Genomic DNA, 23,461 nt, shown 5'->3' on the forward strand with positions numbered 1-23,461 from the left:
AAAAGGTGGGTCACACACTCAATATGAACCAGCAATTTGATGCAACTACAGAAACATTAATGCAGTTTTGGGCTGCAACAACAGGAGTATTAGATGTAAAACAAGGGTGTAGGTTGTAGCCGTGTTGGTCTAAGGACACAGGCAGACAAGGTACTTAGCATGAATATGATACTTTTCATTAGACCAACTTAAATATTTGGAAACATTTTTCATAGCAAGCATTTGGGTTTAAAAGCCAGGAAGAGCACGCACCTTCTTTTTAGAGGGTAGACAAACAGATGGGTACTAGTCTTCCTAATATTTCATGCACGTGTGAACTGCTGGAACTCGAGTTGACATTGTTAGGGTAACAATATGGATTTTGGATGCTGGAGTAACGATAGGGAATTTGGGGAGTGCTGAGCGTGCAGCTGAATGAAGGCATTTATCTGTGTCTCAGCAAAAAGCTGCTGGACACAAGATTGGTTGATATATTCAAAGGTAACCTCAGGAAAAGCTAGTGGTCACAAGGCTAGCTGACATATTAAAAGCAACCAATTTAGCTAGTGTTTAAGTAAGCGGATTCTTAACAACAGGATAGAGTGCAAAGTACATGATGTGTTAAGCAACTAGTGCCAGGAGACAACAGCAAAGATACAGCTTTGGATATGGAGAAGTCAGCAAGAAAACCAGCAAGAACCGGTGAGAAACTGCAAAGTGACCGGAAGAAGATAGGGGTCAAAAGTTTTATGCATGTGCTCTTAGCATGTAAATGAATGAAATGCATAGGCAATACCAAGCTAAGGAGGCAAACAGTAAACAGGTGGAGCTGGAGATGGGAGGAGAAATGGGTGGAACCAAAGGAAGGTCATGGGTGGAAATATGTATAGACCAGATGTATAAATATTGAAAAGAACTGTTGTTCGGGGCTGCTCCCCGTATTCGGTCAGTAAGGGAGCTCGCCCAAAGCCATCTCTGTTCTGAATAAAGCTTCTGCGAGCAGTGTGTGCTGTTGTTTGCTTCCTGCCCTGCTCTGGCTAATGAGCAGCAGGATCCCTGGGCAATTGGACCACCATCTCCCCAGTCACTGGGTTATATCAACACAGCATGTTCCAAATAAAAAGTGTTTTAAAGGAAATGTCCTGATCAGCTTTGCTACTGATCACACAAAACTTTCTGGAATTAACCCGTGTCTTAACTACTGTAAATAAGCTTTGAATACAGAAATACCCTGTCTAAACCTCGGTATGGCAAAGCTCTCTTTCCATCTCAGAATATGATACCTTGCCCATATCTCCCAAGCGCTCCTTCATTTTTTTTTTTTCTCTCCAGGCTCTGACTGCAAGGTTTCATAGAAAGGATGAGAACTACAGACATTAGGAAGCTCAGTTTGGGCCCATAGTAAGCCATGAAACAAACCTTTTTTGCACCACAGGGAAGAGGATACCCAAGGAGAACATTCATATAGATCTGCTTATGGGGACATTTTTATTTGTGATGCAGACAGAGGGTTTTTTTTCCAAATGGGAAAAGGAGTGATTCAAGGCTGAGGAAGGCATACTATTGATGAACAGTTTCTCATTAATCTGTGTTAGAGCACATCATTTTCCACCAAAGCCTTGAGATCCAGTGTTTAGAGGGCTAGCACATTCAAAAGTGCTTTGGCATTGTTGGGTGCCTAACTACATTTGGCTGGTTTGGAAACAGCTGTCTCATTAGCTCCAAACCTTAGTACTGTGTTTTGATCAAAGTAAGGGAGAGTTACCAGATCACTGGAAAAAAAAAAAAAAATCAGGGCCATAAATACCTGTTCACCACTGTTTAAACAGGTTGAGATTTTAAAAAAGCCAAACCCCTAAAGGAAGTTAGGTGCTTACTTTAAATGAGATTTCAAGTCTCAAACTCACTTGCCTGTTTCAAAATATTCATAGGATCCTAGGACTGGAAGGGAGAGTATTGCTTCCTCCTATAATATGGTCCAAATACAAAAACGCTGAGCCTTGGGTGCATCTATTCATGAAATTAGCAGTCTTACAGTTCTTACTGGAGTTTCTTGTTCCTGGGTGCAGAATTAGAGTAGATGGCATTAGATTAGCAATCTGCTCTGAATAATCCTTGGCAGTGGTGGGGCCACAGAGGACAGGGGGTGGGGTGGGAGACCTGTCCATGGCTCTTGTGTGGAGATCAGGATCTCAGTCCAGCTCGATGGTGCTGGCTTGGGGTGATGCCTTGTGCCCGAGTGTGGGGAGTGGGCAGGGGTGGTAAGCACTGCTGGGACTGGGGAGAGGGGAGACATGAGGGGGAAGCAGCACCAGGCCTTTCTTGTAGGGTTTGTTAAATACACCATCAGCATGCCTAGGTGGGAAATGAAGATCCCATGTAACAAAAAGGATCGAAGGCCAGACCCATGGTGGGTGGGTCGGGGAGGGATCGTGCCCTCATCCTGCTAAATGAGGTCCCCCAGCTGGCTGCTGGGTCTGAGCCTGGTTCCTCCTCTCCCCACTGCAGCACTGCTCAATATAAAGGGGTATACATGCACAGGGTGCCGCCCCCAGCTGTTCCCAGCCCCATTCAAGGGAAGGCTGATTTTGGTATCCCCCTGCAACAGGGACGTGTGAGCTTCTGCTGCTTTCAGATCTGCTCAGAAGACAAGGGCTTTGCCCCAGCTCAGAGCCCTCTATTTATGTTTTCTGGCATGCAGTACAAGGTGTAGATGTTGTCCAGCTTCTTACCCCCTCACATCTTCTCCCTGCAGTCCCATTGCTGCTTAGCCCCACTGCCAGGCCTAAGGCATCAGAGGACCTGGGATCCCAAGATCCGTGCAGTTGGGAGCTGTCCCCCACTTCAGGACAGTTCCCGCCTCTCTCCAAAACTCAGGCTTGTCCCCTGTGCCCCCTGCCAGCCCAGGGCTGGCACCGGGGAAGCAGGGCAGCTGTACAGGAACAGCCCTGTATTCAACTGCTCCCACTGGGAGCAGATTTGCTCCTGATGCAGGTGCATATTTATACACATGCCCAGGTGCAATTTAGTGGGTTGATAGTTTTTACCATGCAACACTTTTTGCCATATTGTGCTGAGATGCTACTGCAGAGCAGTGTAACATCTGTATATCTCACTGGGCTGCAAGCTTGGTGGACGCACCATGTCTAGTACCCTTTGCATAAAGGCCGGCAAATGCTTGCCTTTGTGCCATGGCTTTTCCAAGCAGGAAAATACACTATGCACCATGCATGCTATTTATTGGACCATCTGCAATGTAATTCAAGCCCTTGCTGCAAACTGAGGGCTCCAATTGGCTGTGCTTGTGCTTTAAAGCACCCATAATGTGGGAAAGGTCGAGAGTAGGATCCAATTCCAGCTTTGAGAGAGACAGGGGCAGAGGCGCAGCCCCCCACTCCTCCACTGGAATGGGATCTGAGGCTTGCTCCAGGAACTGACACGCCAGTGACCAGTCAGAGACTGGGAGGTGGAGTGGGGGTCCCCTCACAGCCAATCTTGCCGACGGGGGTGGGGTGAGAGGAAGGGAGCATTTCCCCATGGCTGATCACATTGACCGGGAAGCAGCCATGGCACTCCTAGAAGTGGCTGCAGCACTTCTGGTAGTGGCTGCGGCACTGATGAAAGGAGTTCAGAGCCTCAAGAAGAACAGGAGCTGTGTTCTCACCAGGTAGTGGCAGATCCTCACAATAAATGTGTTGCTATTTATTACAATGAGAGAGGAGGTTAAATTTTAAAAGGAAACTGTTTTGTTTTTATCAAAAGGATATGACCATGCGAGTGTAATCAGTGCCGGAGTCTGCTGTAAGGGAACAACCCCCTATATTACAATTTTTCACTTACAGTTACATTGCTAGATTGTATTCAAATGATTCGTTTTAATATTCTCTATTGATAATATATATATGTGTATAAGCCTTCTTTTTGATTAATCTCTTTCTCTTCCTGTATATAGTTATATATATAATAAAGAAACCCATCTGTTCATTGGGCTTCAAATAAATGCTTGGGCAGGGAGGGTGAGGGCCAAACCCGCTCTCATGGACACCCATCAGCAGATCTGCCTGAGGGAGATCCCAGGGCTACTGGCACCTTGAGGATCTGAAATCTAACATATCGCCCAGCCTAGTGCGCCGGCAAAGGTTACAGTAGTATAAGGCTACTGCACAGCAGTGTTACTTAAAAGGTGTTTGCTGGTGCTACTCTGTAGTAACTCTTGTTACTGTGAATTTATTTATTACTTCACTTATACAAGCACTAAATAAATATTCAGTAACCACTGTGCAGTACTGTCTTGTGTAGATGCACCCACTTGACCTTTTTTTAATGCACAGTAACTTTGAGGTTAACCTACACGTAAAAAAAAAACAAAAAACCCTGCACTCATTGGCTGCTGCAGCAGCTGTCATAGCATCTGGGGGCTAATGGCAGAGCCCACCCCTTTCCCCCACACACATAGAGCGTGGAGTAGTGGTGGAGCTCTGGGGATTGCCCCTCTGCCTGGCAAGAACCAGTGAATGCAGGTTATTTTGGGGTTTTTTTAAGGTGCTGGGACACTGGAGCCAGGTGGGGCGGCCATTGATGGGGCTGGGAGAGTGGGTAGGGGATCAGGCCTGTTTAGTTCAGAGATTTGGCCAAGATGGCATCCGTTGAATCTCCAACTCAGATTTGGCTGAATTGATTCAGGATAGTGATTTGAATCACTGAATTGAATCACTGTTTCGGAACCGGACGAATCCGAATCCAAAGTAAATACTAGCCGCTTTGTACAGGCCTACCACAGATGACACAAATTCTGGCCCAGAAGTAGGAAACAATAGATAAAAGATGATCAAAGTAAAGAACCAAAACAAAACTTGTTCCCTAGAGCCCAGCTTACCTCTGAAGCACAGAATCAGAAACAAATCTTCCTGGGTTCATGTCTTTCAAGGCAAATAAGTCCCAGAAGCCCTAAGAAGAGAGATGTGGATAAATCACCTTCCTGCAGCATCAGTTCTTCCAAATCAGTGAAGTTCACCGTCTTCTGCAGAGAGAAACTGGTTTGGATCTACTTCTGTCAGGTCAGTCTTGGAGCGGAGAAAAAGCTCCTACTAAGATATTTTGACTTGTGAAGGTTTGGTAGTGGCAGGGAAAAGGGAAAGCAAACAGCTCAGTAGAAGGAAATAAAGCAAAGACTCCTGGCACTTGAGGATGAGATCACAAGCTGAGAAAAAACTTCACATGAATTTGTATAATAAACTTACAGCAATGTGGGTGGTTGGTTGGTAAGAGGGATGTGTGTGGAAATTAGATAGATCAGTAGAGGGAAAATCATGCAACATTCTTTGTGAAGTTTTTCTCAGTTTAAGATCAATCCTCCAGATTCTTTGCTTAAGTTTTTAATTGCAATTAAATGTGGTTGGTTGACAAGAAGGGCGGTGTGTGGGGTATTTAAGAACCTGAAAATGACATTGAAGTGGAAAGCTCTCAGCATGTTAATAGCAAGGTATTCAAAATTCTTCAGCTGGTCAAAGGAAAAAAGAAAAGAAAGAAAAGAAAACAGCTCCCTTTAGAAAGCTGAAATTGCCATCAAGTACCCACACATTGCAGTGTTTCAGCAACTTGAGATTTTCTTTTTCAATCAAAAGCTCCTGGAGGCTGCCTATTTTAAACCAATGTATTCCTCCACCCCCATATTGATAGTTCTTCTTCAAAAATTGATTGTTTTGAAGAAAATGCATGTATTGTGAGAAAGGATATATTTAACAGAATACATTTTTATAAGAATCATCTTTCTAGGCTTAAATTCTAAGCTCCATGGCAGAGAATCAGTCTTGCCCAGCAACACCAGATTTACAATCCCACCTCAGTCATTGAATCCAGATTTGGTTGTTTTCCAGAAAAAATGCCTGGAGGAGGGAGAACTCAGTAAGTCCCACAGTTGATCCCCCTGAAAATGTCTTTTACATATCTGAGTGCCTCTCAAATTAGGGTTGGGGGATGCAAGAAAGTCAGATGAGGAAATGCATAGTGAGAAGCATCCCTTGCTCAAAATACTTTCAAGTTCTTGTATCCAAATGACAAATATTAATGACACAATGTGGAGATAACAGGCGGATGGCATTGGCCTATCATGGCATAGAGATGACTGTCCAGATGGGGATAGGGACCATATAAATTGGCAAATAACCACATGGCAGGCACTACTCAGATTCATTTCAGACGAGGTGACACTTAGGATGGTGTCTATGCATATGCAGTATATACCAAGGAAGGGGAAAGGTGGGTGTGCTACCAGTTTATTGACCAGCTTCTTATTGTAGTCACAAGTGCTGTGTTGCCTGACCTTGATGTTTGCTGAGCTTCTTGCTGTTCTTGTTGTTGCTATTAAAAATCAAATAAAAATGCTGTACTCTGGTCTGCCAATTTGATGAAGGGAGATGGCTTCATAGTGAGATCTGAAATGAGGTGAATGAGAGCATGAAGCAATGAAAAGGCAAACCCACTGAGATGTTGCATAACCAATATTCATACTTATAAAACTTGTTTTGTTCTGGAAGAGTCTCTTTTGTGTGGTTTGGTTTTATATCTATAAAACCACTGTTAAGGATGTTTGTGAAGCTCTTTTATACACAAAAAGACGTATTCCCAGCAATAATACTTTCCACTGACAATTTTACAGCACTTAAAGACAGTACTGACAGTTAGTTCATGAGCCGTATCTGATATGAGATTGCCTCCTTTTATATATGTAACATTAATCCTGGCAACTATTCTTGTCCTTCCTTCACGGGCCTTGCACTATGCGCTGAAGAGGGAAATGTCTAACCAAACCACCGTTACTGAATTCCTGCTCCTGGGCTTTTCTGATATTAGGGAGCTCCAGATCTTACACTTCGTTATCTTTCTCGCAGTGTACTTGGCAGCCCTGACGGGGAATCTCCTCATCATCACAACTGTAACTCTTAACTGTGAACTTCATTCTCCCATGTTCTTTTTCTTGATTAATTTGTCCATTGTGGACCTTGGCTCTATTGCAATGACCATTCCCAAACACATGTCTAACTCATTATTGAATACCAGGTCAATCTCCTACTCTGCATGTGTTGCCCAAGTGTTTTGTCTCTTCTGCTTCTTGGTAGCAAATTTATCCTTTCTCACGGTTATGGCATATGACCGATACATTGCTGTCTGCAAACCACTGCATTATGGGATAATAATGAACAGAAGAGCTTGCATCCAGATGGCTGGTTGTGCTTGGACTGCTGGTGTCATCTACTCTGCACTGCACACTGTGAGAACCTTTAGTCTCCCCTTCTGCCACTCAAATACCATCAACCAGTTCTTCTGTGAAATACCCCAGCTGCTCAAGCTCTCCTGCTCTGACACATACCGCAGAGAGCTGGCAGCAATTGTCTTAAGTATGTTTTTAGTTCTAGGCTGTTTTGTTTTCATTGTTGTGTTATATGTTCAGATCTTCACCGCAGTGTGGAGGATCCCCTCTGAGCAGGGCCATCAGAAAGCCTTCTCCACCTGCATTCCTCATCTGATTGTGGTCTCCCTGTTTCTTTCCACTGGTGGCATTGCCTACTTGAAACCCATCTCTGACTCCCTGTCCCCTCTGGATCTCCTGGCAGCTGTTCTGTATTGTGTGGTGCCTCCATTGATGAATCCAGTCATCTACAGCATGAGGAACAGGGAGATCCATGCTGCCCTGAGGAAACTGCTCCACAGGCTGATCCACTCCAAGAACAAAATTTCCATGACTTTGCTTTACTTATGTTTCTTTTATACTTAACTAATGGAATTAGTGTTTTCATACTATAATGTGCTAACTATTTACAAAAAATTAAGGTGGTAGGTTAATTCTGTAGCTTTGTACGTACAATGCCACTTGACTTGGATCATTTTGTGTTAACATCATTGAAGCAGGAAAGTAATGTTTCATGCATCAATTTTACTGTCTGTGCCACCTAAAATAAATGCCATCAATTACAAGATGATGAATGGAAGTTGGTGTAATCCATTATTTGGATATAGGCAAATATCCAGATTCTGTGCCACTGGGATGAGCTGCAGACACTTTAGAGGGCAGGCACAGAATTCAGATGGACCTGGATAGACTGGGAAGCTGGGCTAGAAACAACAGAATGAAGTCCAAGGAAAGAAATGCAAGTTGTTGCATCTAAGGAAGAATAATTAAAAGCACAAATACAACCTGGGTTATAAATAACTGTGTGGCAGCATTGTTGAAAAGGATCTTGAACGGTAAGTGTGGCCAAACTTTGGATATTGCTTCCAAGGGAGGTGGTGCTCTCCCCTAACTTGGGGGTCTGTAAGAGAACCCTGGATAGGCATCTGGCTGGGGTTATCAGACCCCAGCACTCTTTCCTGCCTAGGCAGGGGGTCAGATTTGATAATCTGTTGAGGTCCCTTCTGACCCTAGCATCTATGAATACATGGATCCTCGGGATCTGGTGCCTCACAGACTCAACGTGAGTCATCAATTTGATGTAGCCACAAAAACATGAATGCAATTTTGGGCTGCAACAACAGGAGTATTAGTTAGAAAATATGGGAGGTGGTAGGAATTAGTGCTTGGACCAATGCTATTCAATATATTCTTTAATTATATGGACGAGGGGGTGGAAAGCTCAATGATTAAGTTAGCAGACAATACCAAGCTGTTCAGATACACGGATGTACTGTAAGATAGGGTGAAGGTCAGGATGACCTTGGAAGACTGGATTTATGGGTGGAACAAAATCAGATGAGGCTTAACAGGGAGGGAGAAGTGCAAGGTCCTTCACCTGGGTAGGGAGAACCCTCACCACAACTATACAATGAGTGGTGGTCCACTGGCTGGCACAGCATCTGAATCAGACCTGGGGGTCACAATCAACTGGAACACGAGCATATATAAGCCAACTGTGTGTTGAGGCTGCTAGAAGGTAAAACAAAATTCTGGCATGCATCAACTAATGTGTGGCCAATAGATCCAGGAAGGGGCTCCTCCATCTCTAGTCAGCCTCAGCTGGAGTCCTGTGCCAGTTCTGGGCACCACACTTCAAGAAAAATGTGGATAAGTTCAAGAAGGTACAAAGAAGGGCCACTCATTTGGGTAAGGGCATGGAGGGTAAGCCCTATGAGGAGAGACTCTGGGAACTGGACCTGTTCAGGCTGAGTAAGAAAAGGCTGAGAGCTGACTTGATAGCTGCTTACAAGCACATCGGGGGGAGCATCAAGAAGTAGGAGAGTGACTATTCAGGAGGGCACCTCAAGGGAGGATGAGGACTCATGGGCATAAATTAATAAAGGGTAACTTCAGGTTGAACATAAGGAAAAACTTCTTCTCTGTAAGGGTCACCAGGTGCAGTCAACCTCCTTGGAGGTATTCAAGATGAGGCTGGAAAGGAGCACATCTGAGTCCAAAAACTTCCAGCCCATGGCAGGGGACTGGACTTGATGATCTTACAGGTCCCTTCCAGTTCTATGTTTCTATGGCTCTATACAGTCAATCGACCTGCTCCTGGTTAGGCATCATCTAGACTATTATGTGAAGTTCTGGGCTCCATGTTGTAAGAAAAAATATTGGAAAGTTAGGGAAGTTCAGAGATAGGTGACATGAATGATAATGGGTTGGAATGCAAGCCATGCAAGGAGAGGTTGAGAGAACTAGGCATATCTAGGTGGCAGAAAAGGCAATTATGTGGGCACATCACAGCAGTCTTGAAATATCTGAATAAGTGCCATGCAACAGTGGGTGGAAAGCAACAGTTCTTCATTGCTGCATAGGGAAGGATGTCAAGCTTCCAATTAAAGAAAAGTAATTTTAGATTAGATTTGAGGAAAAAAGCACTCTTGTTTTTAGAGGAGTGAGGACATTTAATAGATTTCTCAGGGAAGTTGTGGAGTCTTCTTCATTGGAGGTTTTCAAGAAGAGGTTGGATGAACATTGGCCAGGGATAATTTTGGAGTAGTAGTCTTGCATTTGTGCAGGGATGAGATCACATGATTCTTGAGGCCTCTTCTATTCTATTGTTATTAACTGAGATTCTATTATTATTAAAATTATTAGAATAATAGACTTGTGATTCTAGTATTATTAATTGCATCACTAATAGGTAGGGGATTTAAACAATGGACCTCTTGTCAGCCCGTAGGCTTCTTCAGTCAAATAGAGCTCCTCAATGCAAGTGAGGAAGCTTTGTGACTGATCGGATTTGGCTGAATGCTCTTCCCATGAGATGTCAGGGTGGTTGAAGTCACACATGATGACCACGCACTGAAAATGTGCAGCTTCTGCCAGTTCCCTAGCAAATTCATGGTCAAGCTCTTCCTCCTGGTTAGGAGGTCTGTAATAGACTCCTACAGTTATAACACCTGCACCATGGTCTCCCCGTATTGTAACCCAGAGGGTGTCAAGTCACACTCCTTGAGTGCCAATCTCTGCCTGTAGTGAAGTGTACTGCTCCTTCACATAGAGAGCTACACCCCTGCCCCTCCTCCATTATCCCTATGAGATCATATTCATTTTTGGTTACCAAAAGGGCCAGTTTCTCCTGTTTGACCCCATGCTCCTGGCAGTTGTGTACAGGAAGCTAAGCCTGCCATCGGAAGCTCTGGGATTCCTGGTGCTCTTAGAAGAGTCTCATCCTAGGGCTGGGGTAGGAGTGAGAGCCTTTGTGTTACCTGACCTCCTGATTCTGTGGTTGCCCTGATTCTTCCAGGGCTTGCACAAGTGATTGTCCACTCATGCCCTGTCGATTTTAGTGTAAATATCATGGCATCCTTGGGTTAAAGAATGACATCATCAGTATTTCCTTCCAATATTAAATATCAAGAAAAGAGTTTCTGTAGGTTTCTGGATGGGCACATCTCCAGTTAAAAGACTATATTAATGCTGGTTGGACCTTACTGCATGTTTAGCCATGTGTTAATATGAACCTACAATCTTACATATGTGTCCTTTTCTCTTGTTAAACCCAAGTGGCTAAATACATGCATGCTGTGTCAATTTTAGCATGATGGAAAGGCATTTTGGAAGACAAGGACATACAGTATTTCCTAAGACAACCTATGACTGAAGAATAATATTACATGTTGATCCTGTTGATGTTGTTGGGAGCGACCATTTTCTTTAAAGAGTTCTGATTTTGAGCAATGTATTTGTTCAATGATTGATAAAATGAAGCACATAAACTTTTAGTAATGATGGGATACATGTCCAAGAAGAGGGTCATATGGGTTCAAACTTCCTGTGGCCAAGATGGTTCTGGAAGCAGATCTCTCACTTTCCAAGGCAACTGAGTATGAGGATGAGTAATGAGAAAGTGCTCTGAGTACTAGGTTGCTGGAAAAGAGGTGGGTTCTTCTTTCTCCATTATGCATAGTTTTAGGACACCTGACATGCCCCTAAGTGTCACAGACCCTTTCATTGCTGTGATGACATGTTTTGGAATCCCAAATCTCTTACAGTTGGATGAAGATGGCAATGTACATATCTCTTTCAAAATGGTGGCCATACCCAGACCATACTTTTGTGAGGAAGGCAGCTACACTTAAGACAACACCAACTGAGCCATTGCAGTTTGTACCAGTTTGCTGGTTAGCACTACAGATGAAAGGGACTTGGGGGTCATGATTGACCACAAGATGAACATGAGCCTTCAATGTGATGTGTCATATGTTCAGATCTTCACTGCAGTGTGGAGAATCCCCGCTGATCAGAGCCGGCAGAAAGCCTTCTCCACCTGCATTCCTCATCTGACTGTGGTATCCCGTCTCTGACTCCCCGTCCCCTCTGGATCTCCTGGCAGCTGTTCTGTATTGTGTGGTGCCTCCATTGATAAATCAGGTCATCTATAACATAAGAAACAAGGAGATCCAGGCTGACCTCAAGCAACTGCTCCATAGGCTGATCCCCTCCAAGAACAATATGTCCATTTTTCTTTCATGACTTCCTTTTCATATATTTTTCTTTTCTAATTTACACATGAAATTAGTTTTTTTCATAGTATTGTGTGAATCTTACAGATTTAAAATGAAGGTGGTGGGTTAATTCTGTAACTTTGTAAGGTCAAAGACTTGGCTTTTATCATTTTCGTTGACACTGTTGAAGTGGGAAAGTAATGTTTCATGCATCAATTTTCGCGTTTTTGCACCATCTAAAATATAGCAATCAATTGCAAGATAATGAAGAATTCTAGTCTTTTGTTTACTAATTGGTGCAATCAATTATTCGGATGACAGAATATACAGGCAACTCTCCAGATGACGTGAAACTGGAATGAAGTGCAAGTACTTTAGGGGACAGGGATAGAGTTCAGATGGATGCGGATAGATTGGGGCGCTGGGCCTGAAACAATAAGATGAAGGCCTAGAAACAAATGCAAGTTGCTGCACATAGGGGAGAATAAAAAAAAAGCACAAATACAGCTTGGATTATAAATGCCTGGGTGGTATCATAGTTGAAAAGGTGGATCCCAGACTCAATATGAACCAGCAAGCTTGCTAAGAAAGATGTAAAACATAGGAGGTGATAGTACCAATCCACATGGTGCTAGTTTGGCTTCACCTAGACTACTGTGTGAATTTCTGGGGTTCACACTTTAAGAAGGAATATGAAGAAGTTAAAAAAGTTCAGAGATAGGTGACGAAAATGATAAATGGTTGGAAGACAAGCCATGTCAAGGAGAGATGGAGAGAAGTAGGCATATTTAGCTTGCAAAAAAGATAATTAAGAGGCAGATCATAGCAGTCTTGAAAAAGCTGAAAAACTGCCAAGAAGAAGAGGGTGAACAATTAATCTCCCTTGTTGAATAGGGAAGAACATCAAGCTTCAGATGACAGTGAAGTAGATTTAGATTAGATTTCAGGGGGAAAAGCACCCTTGTTTCTAGATCAGTGCGAACGTGGAATAGACTGCCCAGGGAAGTTGTGGAGTTTCCTTCTTTTCAGGTTTTCAAAAAGAGGATAGTCATTGCTCACAAATGATTTAGGAGTAACAGTCTTGCATTTGTGTAGGGGGTGGACCATATGATCCTTGAGGCCCCTTCTAACCCTATGAGTTTATTATTATTATCATTGTAATAGCATCATGAATATACAGTGGATTAAAACAGTCAACTGCAAGTGAATGGACACTGAGACAGTAGGGTTACTGTATGTCTTATTACACAATATCTTTTATTTCCTTTTTCCTTTTAGAGGGTATACAGACAGTTGGGTACTAGTCCTCCTAATCGTTCATGCATGTGTGAACAGCTGGAACTTGAGTTGACATGACTCAGGTTTTGTGAACTTTTCCGGTTATATTAACACAGCACTTTCCAAACAAAAAGGATTTGAAGGGAAATTTCCTGATGAGCTTTTCTACTGATCACATTAAACACCAATTAAAAAAAAAAAAAGCTATGCACTCATTGGCTGCTGCAGCAGCTGTCTAGCCTCTGGGAGCTCATGGCTGAGCCCCCCCCCCACACACACACACAGCATGGGGTAGTGTAGGACAGTAGGGATTGCCCCCTTCCTGGCAGGAGACAGTAAGTGTGGGGCTTTTTTTTGTTTGTTTAAGGTGCCAGGATGCTGGGGTCGGACAGGGTGGCCACAGATGGGGTGGGAGAATGGATGGAAGATCAGGCCTGTTCAGTTCGGAGATTAAGCCAATTTGGCAGCGACCGAATCTCCAAATCAGATTTGGCTGAATCAATTTGGGACAGCGATTTGAATCACTGAATCCAACCACTGTCCCCTGAACCGGACAAAACTGAATCCGAAGTGAATACTAGTCGTTTTGCACAGGCCTACCACAGATGACACATATCCAGGGCCAGAAGTAGAAAACAATACCAAAAAGATTATCAAAGTAAAGAATCAAAACTAAACTTTTTTGCTTTATAATACATGAACCCAGGAAGGCTTGTTTCTGATTCTGTGCTTCAGAGGTAAGCTGGGCTCTAGGGAACAAGTCCCAGAAGCCCTAACAAGAGAGATGTGGATAAAGCACATGCCTGCAGCATCAGTTCTTCCAAACCAGTGAGGTTCCCTGTCTTCTGCAGCGAGAAACTGGTTTGGATCTACTTCTGTCAGGTTAGTCTTGGAGTGGAGGTAGCTCCTACTAAGATACTTTGACTTCTGAAGATTTGGTAGTGGCAGGGAAAAGGGAAATTAGATAGATCAGTAGAGGGAAAATAAGCAAAGACTCCTGGCACTGGAGGATCAGATCACAAGCTGAGAAAAACTTCACATTACTGTAAGTGTATTAGTCAAATTAACTGTGGTTGGTTGGTAAGAAGAGGGACGTGTGTAGAGGTTAGATAGATCAGTAGAGGGAGAATAAGCTAAGAATCTGGAGGATCTCTCGTAAGCTGAGAAAAACTTCCAAAGGAATGCTGCAGTAAGTTTTTAATTGCAATTAAATATGGTTGGGTGGCAAGAAGGGCGATGTGTGGGGTATTGAAGAACCTGAATATGACATTCAGCTGGAAAGCTCTCAGCATCTTAATAGTAAGGTATTCAAAATACTTAACTGGTCAAAGGAAAAAAAGGCAAGAAAGGAAAGAAAACAGCTCCCTTTGAAATGTGTGGGTTCTTGGTAGGAAGTTCCGATTTGTAGCATTTCAGCAATTTGAGATTTTTTCAGTCAAAAGCTCCTGGAGGTTGCACTTTTACACCAGATTATCCCTCCACCCTGGTATTGATGGTTCTTCTTCATAGATTGATGGTTCTGAAGAAAATACATGTATTGTGAAAAAGTATATGGTTAGCAAAAGACCTTTTTATGAGAAAGATCTTTCTAGGCTTAAATTCTAAGCCCCACGACAGAGATTCAGTATTGCCCAGCAACATCAGGATTACAATCCCACCTCAGTTATTGCATCCAGATTTGGTTGTTTTCCAGAAAAATTCCTTGAGGAGGGAGAACTCAGTAAGCCCCACAGTTGATCCCCCTGGAAATGTACTTGACATATCCGAGTGCCTCTCAAATTAGGATTGGGGGACCAACAAAGTGTGATGAGGAAATGAATAGTGAGAAGCATACCTTGCCCAAAATACCTTCAAGTTCTTGTACCCAAATGACAAAGATCAATGACACAATGTGGAGATAACAGGAGGATGGTATTGGCTTATCATGGCATAGAGATGACCGTCCAGATACAGATGAGGACTATGTAAATCAGCTAATAACCCCGTGGCAGGCAGAACTCAATAAGATTCATTTCAAACAAGGTGACGCTTAGATTGCTGTCTATGCTTATGCTGTATATACCAGGGAAGAGGAAGGGGGGTGTGCTAGCGTTTATTGATCAGCATCTTATTGTAGTCACAAGTGCTGTGTTCAGTGTGTCTGATCTTGCTGTGGCCTTGAAGTCTGCTGAGCTTCTTGCTTTTCCTGTTGTTGCTATTAAAAAACAAATACAAAATGCCACCCTCTGGTCTGAAACTTCATGAAGGGAGATGGTTTCAAAGGGAGATCTGAAATGAGGAGAATGAGAGCATGAAGCAATTGAAAGGCGAAACCTCTGAGATATTGCATGATGAATATTCATATATAAATATTGTCTTCTGATATATTCTCTTTTGGGTGTTTTGATTATATATATATTGAAATATACCCACGGATAAGGAATTTTGTGGAATTTCTTTATACTCATAAAACCATATTGCCAGCAATAATACTTTCCACTGACAATTTTACAGCACTTAAAGATAGACAGTACTGGCAGTTTGTTCATGAGCTGTTTCTGATGTGAGATTCCCTCCTGTTATATTCATAGCTCCGATCCTGACCACTATCATTGTCCTTCCTTCACAGGCCTTGCACTATGCGCTGAAGAGGGAAATGTCCAACCAAACCACCGTGACTGAATTCCTGCTTCTGGGCTTTTCTGATATTCGGGAGCTCCAGATCTTACACTTTGTTATCTTTCTCGCAGCGTACTTGGCAGCCCTGATGGGGAATCTGCTCATCATCACAACTGTAACACTAAACTGTGAACTTCATTCTCCCATGTTCTTTTTCTTGATTAATTTGTCCATCGTGGACCTTGGCTCCATCTCAGTGACCATGCCCAAATCCATGTCTAATTCCCTACTGAACACCAGGTCGATCTCCTACTCTGGATGTGTTGCCCAAGTGTTTTGTCTCTTCTCCTTCTTGGTAGCAAATTTATCTCTTCTCACAGTTATGGCATATGACCGATACATTGCCATCTGCAAGCCACTGCATTATGGGATAATAATGAACAGAAGAGCTTGCATCCAGATGGCTGCCAGTGCTTGGGCTGCTGGTGCCATCAACTCTGCCCTGCACACTGGGAACACCTTTAGTCTCCCCTTCTGCCACTCAAATATCATCAACCAGTTCTTCTGTGAAGTGCCCCAACTGCTCAAGCTCTCCTGCTCTGACACATACCGCAGAGAGCTGGCAGCAATTGTCTTGAATATATTTTTAGCATTAGGCTGTTTTGTTTTCATCATTGTGTCGTATGTTCAGATCTTCACCGCAGTGTGGAGAATCCCCTCAGAGCAGGGCCGGCAGAAAGTCTTCTCCACCTGCATTCCTCATCTTATCGTGGTCTCCCTGTTTCTTTCCACTGCTGTCATTGCCTACTTGAAGCCCATCTCTCACTCCCCGTCCCCTCTGGATCTCCTGGCAGCTGTTCTGTATTGTGTGGTGCCTCCATTGATGAATCCAGTCATCTACAGCATGAGGAACAAGGAGATCCAAGCTGCCCTCAAGCAACTTCTCCACAGGCTGATCCGCTCCACGAACAATATGTCTATCTTTCTTTCATGACTTTGCTTTACTTATTTCCTGAATTAATTATAAAAGAAAAATATGAGTTTTTTCATAGTATTGTGTGAATCCTACATATAAAAAACAAAGGTGGAGGCTGGCCTGGCATGCAACGCAGGCAAGAAAGTCAGTCATTGAAAATGGAAATGGAGGTGTCCGGGGGTGAGGGACAGACTGGGGTTGGGAGAGGGGGGAATAGGGGGATGTAGCAGCTCAGGTAAAAGTGCAGAGGTACCTGGGGAGTCAGCTGTCCGGCAGGTCACAGTGTGCCACAATTCGACTGTGTATATGTGAAGGGGAACAGAACGGAGTCAATCGCCATTATGTGTAAGCGAGCAGGTCACGTACACAGCTTAAGCTATGAGGAAGTCAAAGGGCATGACCCCAAACTGCTAGGCTAAGCACAAATTGGAACAATTTTAGTTTAGTAAAAACAGGATACTGGTATAGAAAGAGTGTGGCTATTAAATAGATTGATTCATCTGTTACTATGCATATGATGTCATACTTCCTATATCATACTTGCTATATAATCAAGCTGCGCGCGAAGTAGAACAACAGACAGTTTCCTCTCGGGGCAGTTGCCTGTTCAGAATGCATTCTTTAATAAATCAAGTCTTTAAACTTATGTTGTTGTTCGTCTGAGCCTCCTCCTAATGAACCCGGGGACACGTTTTCCCCAACAGTTTTCGGGTGTCAGCGTTGGGATGTGGCGGAACACCGAGCTGACGGCTTGAACAGTTTGAGGACACAGCTGACACCCGTGGCGCCAAACACAGAGGTAAGAGATCCTAATTGAAAAATCTCACTTAACGGGTCTCAGTGCTCCCTAGCCTGGACGAGTTACGTCTCTTGGCAGTAAGCGCTCCCTACGTTATTGATGTAGAGTTTAAGACTTTCTTTATCTGACTGACTGAAATTTGTAACAGGATACTTTATCTGAAACTGAATATATGGGATCCCTGACAGGTAGACTACTCTGACTTGGATGGGGACGCCCGGACTCTTCTCTGCCTATCCCTTTGCCTACTGGCTTTAGCAGTTCCTGTCCTCAGGCTAAAATTTGATTTAACAAACTTGTTATCTTTCTACAAGTGTAGTGGGGAACCGGGTTTATATTAGATTACTATAGACTAAGGGATATTGAATACTCGAAAGTACTATGAACATTATCCATACCTTCGCTGACCAAGGCTGGGACTAAAGAAAAATTTCTTGAACCCCATGCCTCAGTGCTATCCTTTAAAATGATAATGAGCTGCTGACCAGATCTGAGACTAAGGCTGAGTCTAGCTGCCCCAAGGCTGCCCACAAAGCAGACTTGAAAGCAAGGGGGCTCAGCTCGAACCTCGTGATCCAGCGGACAGGTTCTCCTCCCTTTCCTTTCTCCTCATTCATGAACGGGCTGTCTGACTAGTCAGCGGGTAAACATAAAACGCCGCTTTGTGTACTACTCTTGGTTACAATTATTATATTTAAGTTCCCGTTCTCTTCCTTAACTGAAGACAAAAGAAATGGGTCAGGGATCCTCTTGCCTGGACCCAAAAACACCCTTGGGTTATATGTGTAAGACTTATGGAACTCAACTGGGTTCCAAGAAGCAAAAGCACTTAGTTGAATTGGCACATGCTTGGAATGGGCATACTTACAAAAACCCCGAGTTACAGTTCCCTGATGAAGGAACCTTTGACCCTGACAAATTAAATTATCTGAGGGGTTTCCTAGAAATACCCAATCCAAAGCAAATGGAATATTGGTACCTATGGGATAATGAAGCTTCTAAAAGAAAACAAAAATCAATTGAGGCTAGTCTCAGAGATTCAAACAAAAAATTGAAAAAACAATTGGCTACTTTAAAAGAGGCAAAATCCAGCCCTAGCATTCCCCCACCTGATCCTCCTACCTATAAAAAACTGTACCCCAGTATTCCGGTGCCCAACGATACCACTCCAGAAGACACAGAAGTTTTGCTAGACTCCTGGGTACCCAGTCAAGCTCCTCCACCTCCACCTCCAGTTCCTGCAGAGGGGTCCGTTACCTCTGAAAGCAGCGCCAGACAAAATTCTGCTAAAACACCAACTGTTCCCTTCTCTCCCCCACCTTCTACTGACTCAAGTTCATATGAGGATGACCTGCCCACTGTCCATGATGTTAAGAAAAATTTAAAGTCTGAACTAAGACCATTGTATGACATTAAAAATATCGAAAGGGGTCCAAATAGGTAGACTGTAATAACCCTATATGCCCAAGAGGGAGGAAGATTGATTGTAACCACCTTCGGAGACCCTTGGTATTTTAAATCAACTGTTCTCTGCCCATTGTGACAATACCCGCCTCAAATGCACGGTGGCCAAAGGACTATTGTTCATGTTCCTTGGACTGCTAGTGACATCACCACCTTTTGCAATACCTTTCCAAAACTGAGAAAAAGTCCCTCAGACTTTAGAGAAAAGTTGCAACAAGTTTTTAATATCTATAATCCCACTGTGTCAGATGTTGATTGGCTCTTAAACAGTCTTTTAAACTCAGAGCAAAAGCGGCTTCTTATTGCTGAAACCCGAAACATACAGAACGGCACTCCGTGGCCACAAAATGATTACAACTACGAGAACAATCAGGGATTGCAAGATTTGCAAAATGCAAGGGCCACTCTGTTAAACACCATTACCAAAGTAGCTCAGAATCATGTAGCTTGGACAAAGGTAGAAAATTGCAAACAAAATCCTGACGAGCATCCAGCCGATTTTCAAAATCAACTTTGTGCAGCAATTCAAAGACATACTGACATTGATCCTGGTGCAGAAAATATGCCAGGGTTAATAGTTACCACTTATGTAAAGAATTTACAGTCAAACCTAGAAGATAAACTACAGCACTTAGTCCTGGGCTGCAAGGGTAAAACCATGGCTGAGATTGTTCAGGCTTGTGTAGATTTATGGGAACAACAGCAGGCAGAAAAGGAAAAAAGAAAAGAACTTAAAACTAGCTTTATGGCTTTGCAAATCCAAGACTTAGAACAAAAACAGTGTACTGGTTCTCGCCCATACGTCCAACCTCGCAAAAACTTTTATCCTGGGGCCCCAGTGTCTGATCAAAACCCTCATTCACAAGTTAACTCAAGATCAAATGTACCTCCTTTTTTTTTTCCAACGTGGACCGCGTCCTGACGATGTTTGTAATTACTGTAAACAAAAGGGACACTGGAAAAATAATTGCCCAGACTGGCCCCAGCGTAATGGCCCATCTGTTTCCTGTCCCTCAAGCTCTACTCAATGACGGTTCAGCACGACCTCTGTGTTGCCAGGATGTGCTGCGTTGCATTCTCTCATCAAAACCTCTAAAGATGCCAGCGTAACTGTGACTGTTAATGACAAATCTCATAGTTTCCTTGTAGATACAGGGGCCTCTATGTCTACTATAAAATGTGAAGAAGCTGAAAGACTAATATGCACCAATGAAACAGTCAATGCAATTGGAGTAGGGGATAAATCATTCCGTATAAATATGCTAGTCCAGCTACAGTCAACATTGGGCCATTGTCTGCTGAACATGCTTTCTTGTTAAGTCCTACTGCTCCAGTAAATCTATTAGAAAGAGATTTGTTGTGTAAATTGGGTGCCACAATCTACTGTTCCCCTGAGGGTGTGTATTTAGATCTGCCCTCTGATCAGACCCAAAATTTAATGCTCTTGTTCTCTACAGAACCTGAGAATAACCAAATAGATGGTGACTCTTCCAACTCTCCATCTCTTTCGGATGTTCCAGAGTCCTTGGGGGCTTCCCACCTCAGTGAAACGGGGAAGCTCTTGAACACTGAGCCAGTTCAATTGACTTATAATACACACAAACCTTTTCCTGCTGTAGATCAGTATCCCCTTTCCCGAGAAGCTGAGGTAGGTATTGCCCCGGTACAGTCATAGATGCACTGTTGCAACAGGGTGTTTTGATTCCAATTCGCTCTCCCTGTAACAGCCCTATCCTACCTGTAAACAAACCCGGGAAATTAGACAAGCATGGAAAACCTGTTTATCGCTTTGTACAAGATTTAACAAAAATTAATCAATTTGTTATTCCTTCTCATCCTGTTGTGCCAAACCCTTCTACTATCCTCAGCATGATTCCTGCCTCTGCTGCTTTCATTTCTGTTGTTGATTTATGTTCTGCCTTTTTCTCTATCCCCATACACCCTAACTCCCAATTTCTGTTTGCGTTCACTTACAAAGGAAGGCAATATACATGGACACGATTGCCTCAAGGGTTTACTGAAAGCCCTTCCATATTTTCTCAAGCGCTAAAGAAAGATTTAGATACTATCACGTTACCTTGTAATTCAGTACTCATTCAGTATATTGATGATCTTATGATTGCTTCAGAAACTGAAATCACCTGTGTTATAGATACAGTTCACCTTCTAAAATGTTTAGACCAACAAGGTCATAAAGCTTGCAAAGCCAAGTTGCAGTTTTGCCAGCCAAAAGTTATATATTTGGGGCACGAAATCTCCAAGGGGCATAGACATTTAACCACAGAGCGCATTTATGCTGTTCTTTCTCTCCCCAAACCTACTACCAAGAAACAACTCAGAGGGTTTCTAGGCTCTGCTTCATATTGTCAACAATGGACACCCAACTTTTCCTTACTGGCAAAACCCTTAAACGAGCTTACTAGGACAATTCTGCTGATAATCCTCTCCCGTGGACCGAACACCACGAACAGGCATTTGTTGATTTAAAGGCAGCCCTAGCCTCTGCACCAGCATTGGGACGCCCTGACTACGATAAGCCCTTTACTTTGTACTGTCATGAAAGAGAAGGTGTTGCTTCTGGAGTTCTCACTCAACCTTTTGGTTCTTTTCACAAACCAATTGCTTATTTTTCTTCCTTGCTTGATCCTGTTGCACAAGGATTTCCACCTGCCTGCGTGCTGTAGCTGCTGCTGCATTGCTTTTGGACAAGTCAGCAGCTATATTGTTAGGATCTCCCCTTACCCTTGCTGTTCCCCATGCTGTATGTTCAGATCTTCACCGCAGTGTGGAGAATCCCCTCTGAGCAGGGCCATCAGAAAGCCTTCTCCACCTGCATTCCTCACCTGGGCTTTTCCTTCTGAGCTGTGCAGGACTCCAGGGAATGAGTCCCAGGAGCCTTTGGAAGAAAACAAGGGCAAAATTGCTGTCTTGCTTCACTCCTTTTCTACAAGGCATAGTTGAGGTCAGCTGCACAGCCAGAAACCTGGTTGGATTTACTCCAGTTGCTCAGTGACAGAGGGAGCAGAGAAAGACCTCTGAGTTAGCTGTGCTTCTGGGGACCTAGACTAGTGGTTGGTGCAGAGGAAATCTGAGAGATCAACTGGACAAGAGCAAGGATCTCTGCAGGGGAAGCCTGTTTATGACACAAGAGATAAGGAAACTTCCACAGAAACAATTTCAATAAGTTTTCTGCATCAGTGAAGTGTCGTGTCTTAGGAAGATGCAGAGGACAATTAAAAACATGCAAGTTGGAAAACCTGGCTACAGAAATCATACTGCATTTTATGTATAATATACTCAAAGCTACAAGAGTGAATGAAGAATATTTCACTGTTTTTGCTATTAATTCAGATAAAGTTATACAGCTTATTGGGAGTCTGATGGAGGGTGGGGTGGGAATAGGACCTCTAAGGAAGTCAAATTTTATATATCATTTATTTCACTTGTATTTGTTTCCAGCATACATTTTCTAGGTCAGATGGATAAATTATAGACTTTTGGATTAAAAAAAATTAAAAAAAATCCTGAGTTGTGACTGGGCTAACATTTTCTTCACATTCTAAATGGAATATCAAAATATTTTATTTTATGTAGAATCTTGCCAGGGAAAAATAATTTACTAAAATCAAATTTTCCATGAGGCAAAAAATGGAATATTTACATTCTTAGCATGAAATCTGGGGATGTTATTGATGGGAATATCACAGCCACTGTGTTGGTTACTCTCGTCCTTACCACTGCCCTTGTTCTACTATACCCAGGACTTACATGGTGCCCTGGGAAGGAAGATGCCCAACTGCACCACTGTAACCGAGTTCCTCCTCCTGGGCTTCTCTGACACTTGGCAGCTGCAGATTTTACACTTTGTCATCTTTCTGGCAGCGTACCTGGCAGCTCTGGTGGGGAACCTCCTTGTTATCACTGCTATAACTACGGACCATCACCTCCACAGCCCCAAGTACTACTTTTTGGCAAATTTGTCTGTCCTTGACCTTGGATCCATCTCTGTCATTCTCCCTAAATCCATGGCCAATTCTCTCTTAAACACCAGGACAATTTCCTATGCTGGATGTGTGTCCCAGGTCTTTTACTTGTTCCTTTTTTGTACACCTGGTTTTGCACTCCTAACTATCATGGCACATGACTGATACATTGCCATCTGCAAGCCACTGCATTATGGGAAAATAATGAACAGGAGAGCTTGTACCCAGATGGCTGCCAGTGCTTGGGTTGCTGGTGTCATTTATTCAGCACTGCACACTGGGAACACCTTTAGTCTCCCCTTCTGCCACTCAAATATCATCAACCAGTTCTTCTGTGAAATACCCCAGCTGCTCAAGCTCTCCTGGTCTGACACATATCACAGAGAGCTGGCTGCTCTTGCCTTCAGTGCGTTTTTATTTCTAGGCTGTTTTGTTTTCATCGTTGTGTCATATGTTCAGATCTTCACCGCAGTGTGG

General features: G+C 43.3%; 2 protein-coding genes across 2 annotated transcripts; both read left to right on the forward strand.

The window, feature by feature from the left end:
• Positions 1-7,171: 7,171 nt before the first annotated feature.
• LOC132251865 (olfactory receptor 14A16-like) lies at positions 7,172-11,823 on the forward strand (the record flags this gene model as incomplete). Its single annotated transcript, XM_059731784.1, has 3 exons — positions 7,172-7,618; positions 10,455-10,467; positions 11,756-11,823. Coding segments are annotated over 3 exons (528 nt in total), but the record flags the coding sequence as incomplete, so codon positions are not given.
• Positions 11,824-15,799: 3,976 nt separating this feature from the next.
• On the forward strand, positions 15,800-18,981 carry LOC132251866 (olfactory receptor 14A16-like). The gene is made up of 3 exons (XM_059731785.1): positions 15,800-16,690; positions 17,403-17,537; positions 18,262-18,981. Exons 1-3 carry the CDS (start codon positions 15,800-15,802, stop codon positions 18,979-18,981), a joined length of 1,746 nt encoding a protein of 581 aa, XP_059587768.1.
• The last annotated feature ends 4,480 nt before the right edge of the window (positions 18,982-23,461 follow it).

The sequence above is a fragment of the Alligator mississippiensis genome, chromosome 7 (genome assembly GCF_030867095.1).
Source record: "Alligator mississippiensis isolate rAllMis1 chromosome 7, rAllMis1, whole genome shotgun sequence".
NCBI lineage: Eukaryota > Metazoa > Chordata > Crocodylia > Alligatoridae > Alligator > Alligator mississippiensis.

Coding starts and splice junctions, on each gene's coding strand:
- LOC132251866 (XM_059731785.1), top strand. CDS start 15,800: ATGTCCAACCAAACCACCGTGACTGAATTCCTGCTTCTGGGCTTTTCT. Junction 16,691..17,402: donor GGAACAAGGAGATCCAAGCT/GCCCTCAAGCAA, acceptor TGTTCGTCTGAG/CCTCCTCCTAATGAACCCGG. Junction 17,538..18,261: donor CCGTGGCGCCAAACACAGAG/GTAAGAGATCCT, acceptor CCTTAACTGAAG/ACAAAAGAAATGGGTCAGGG.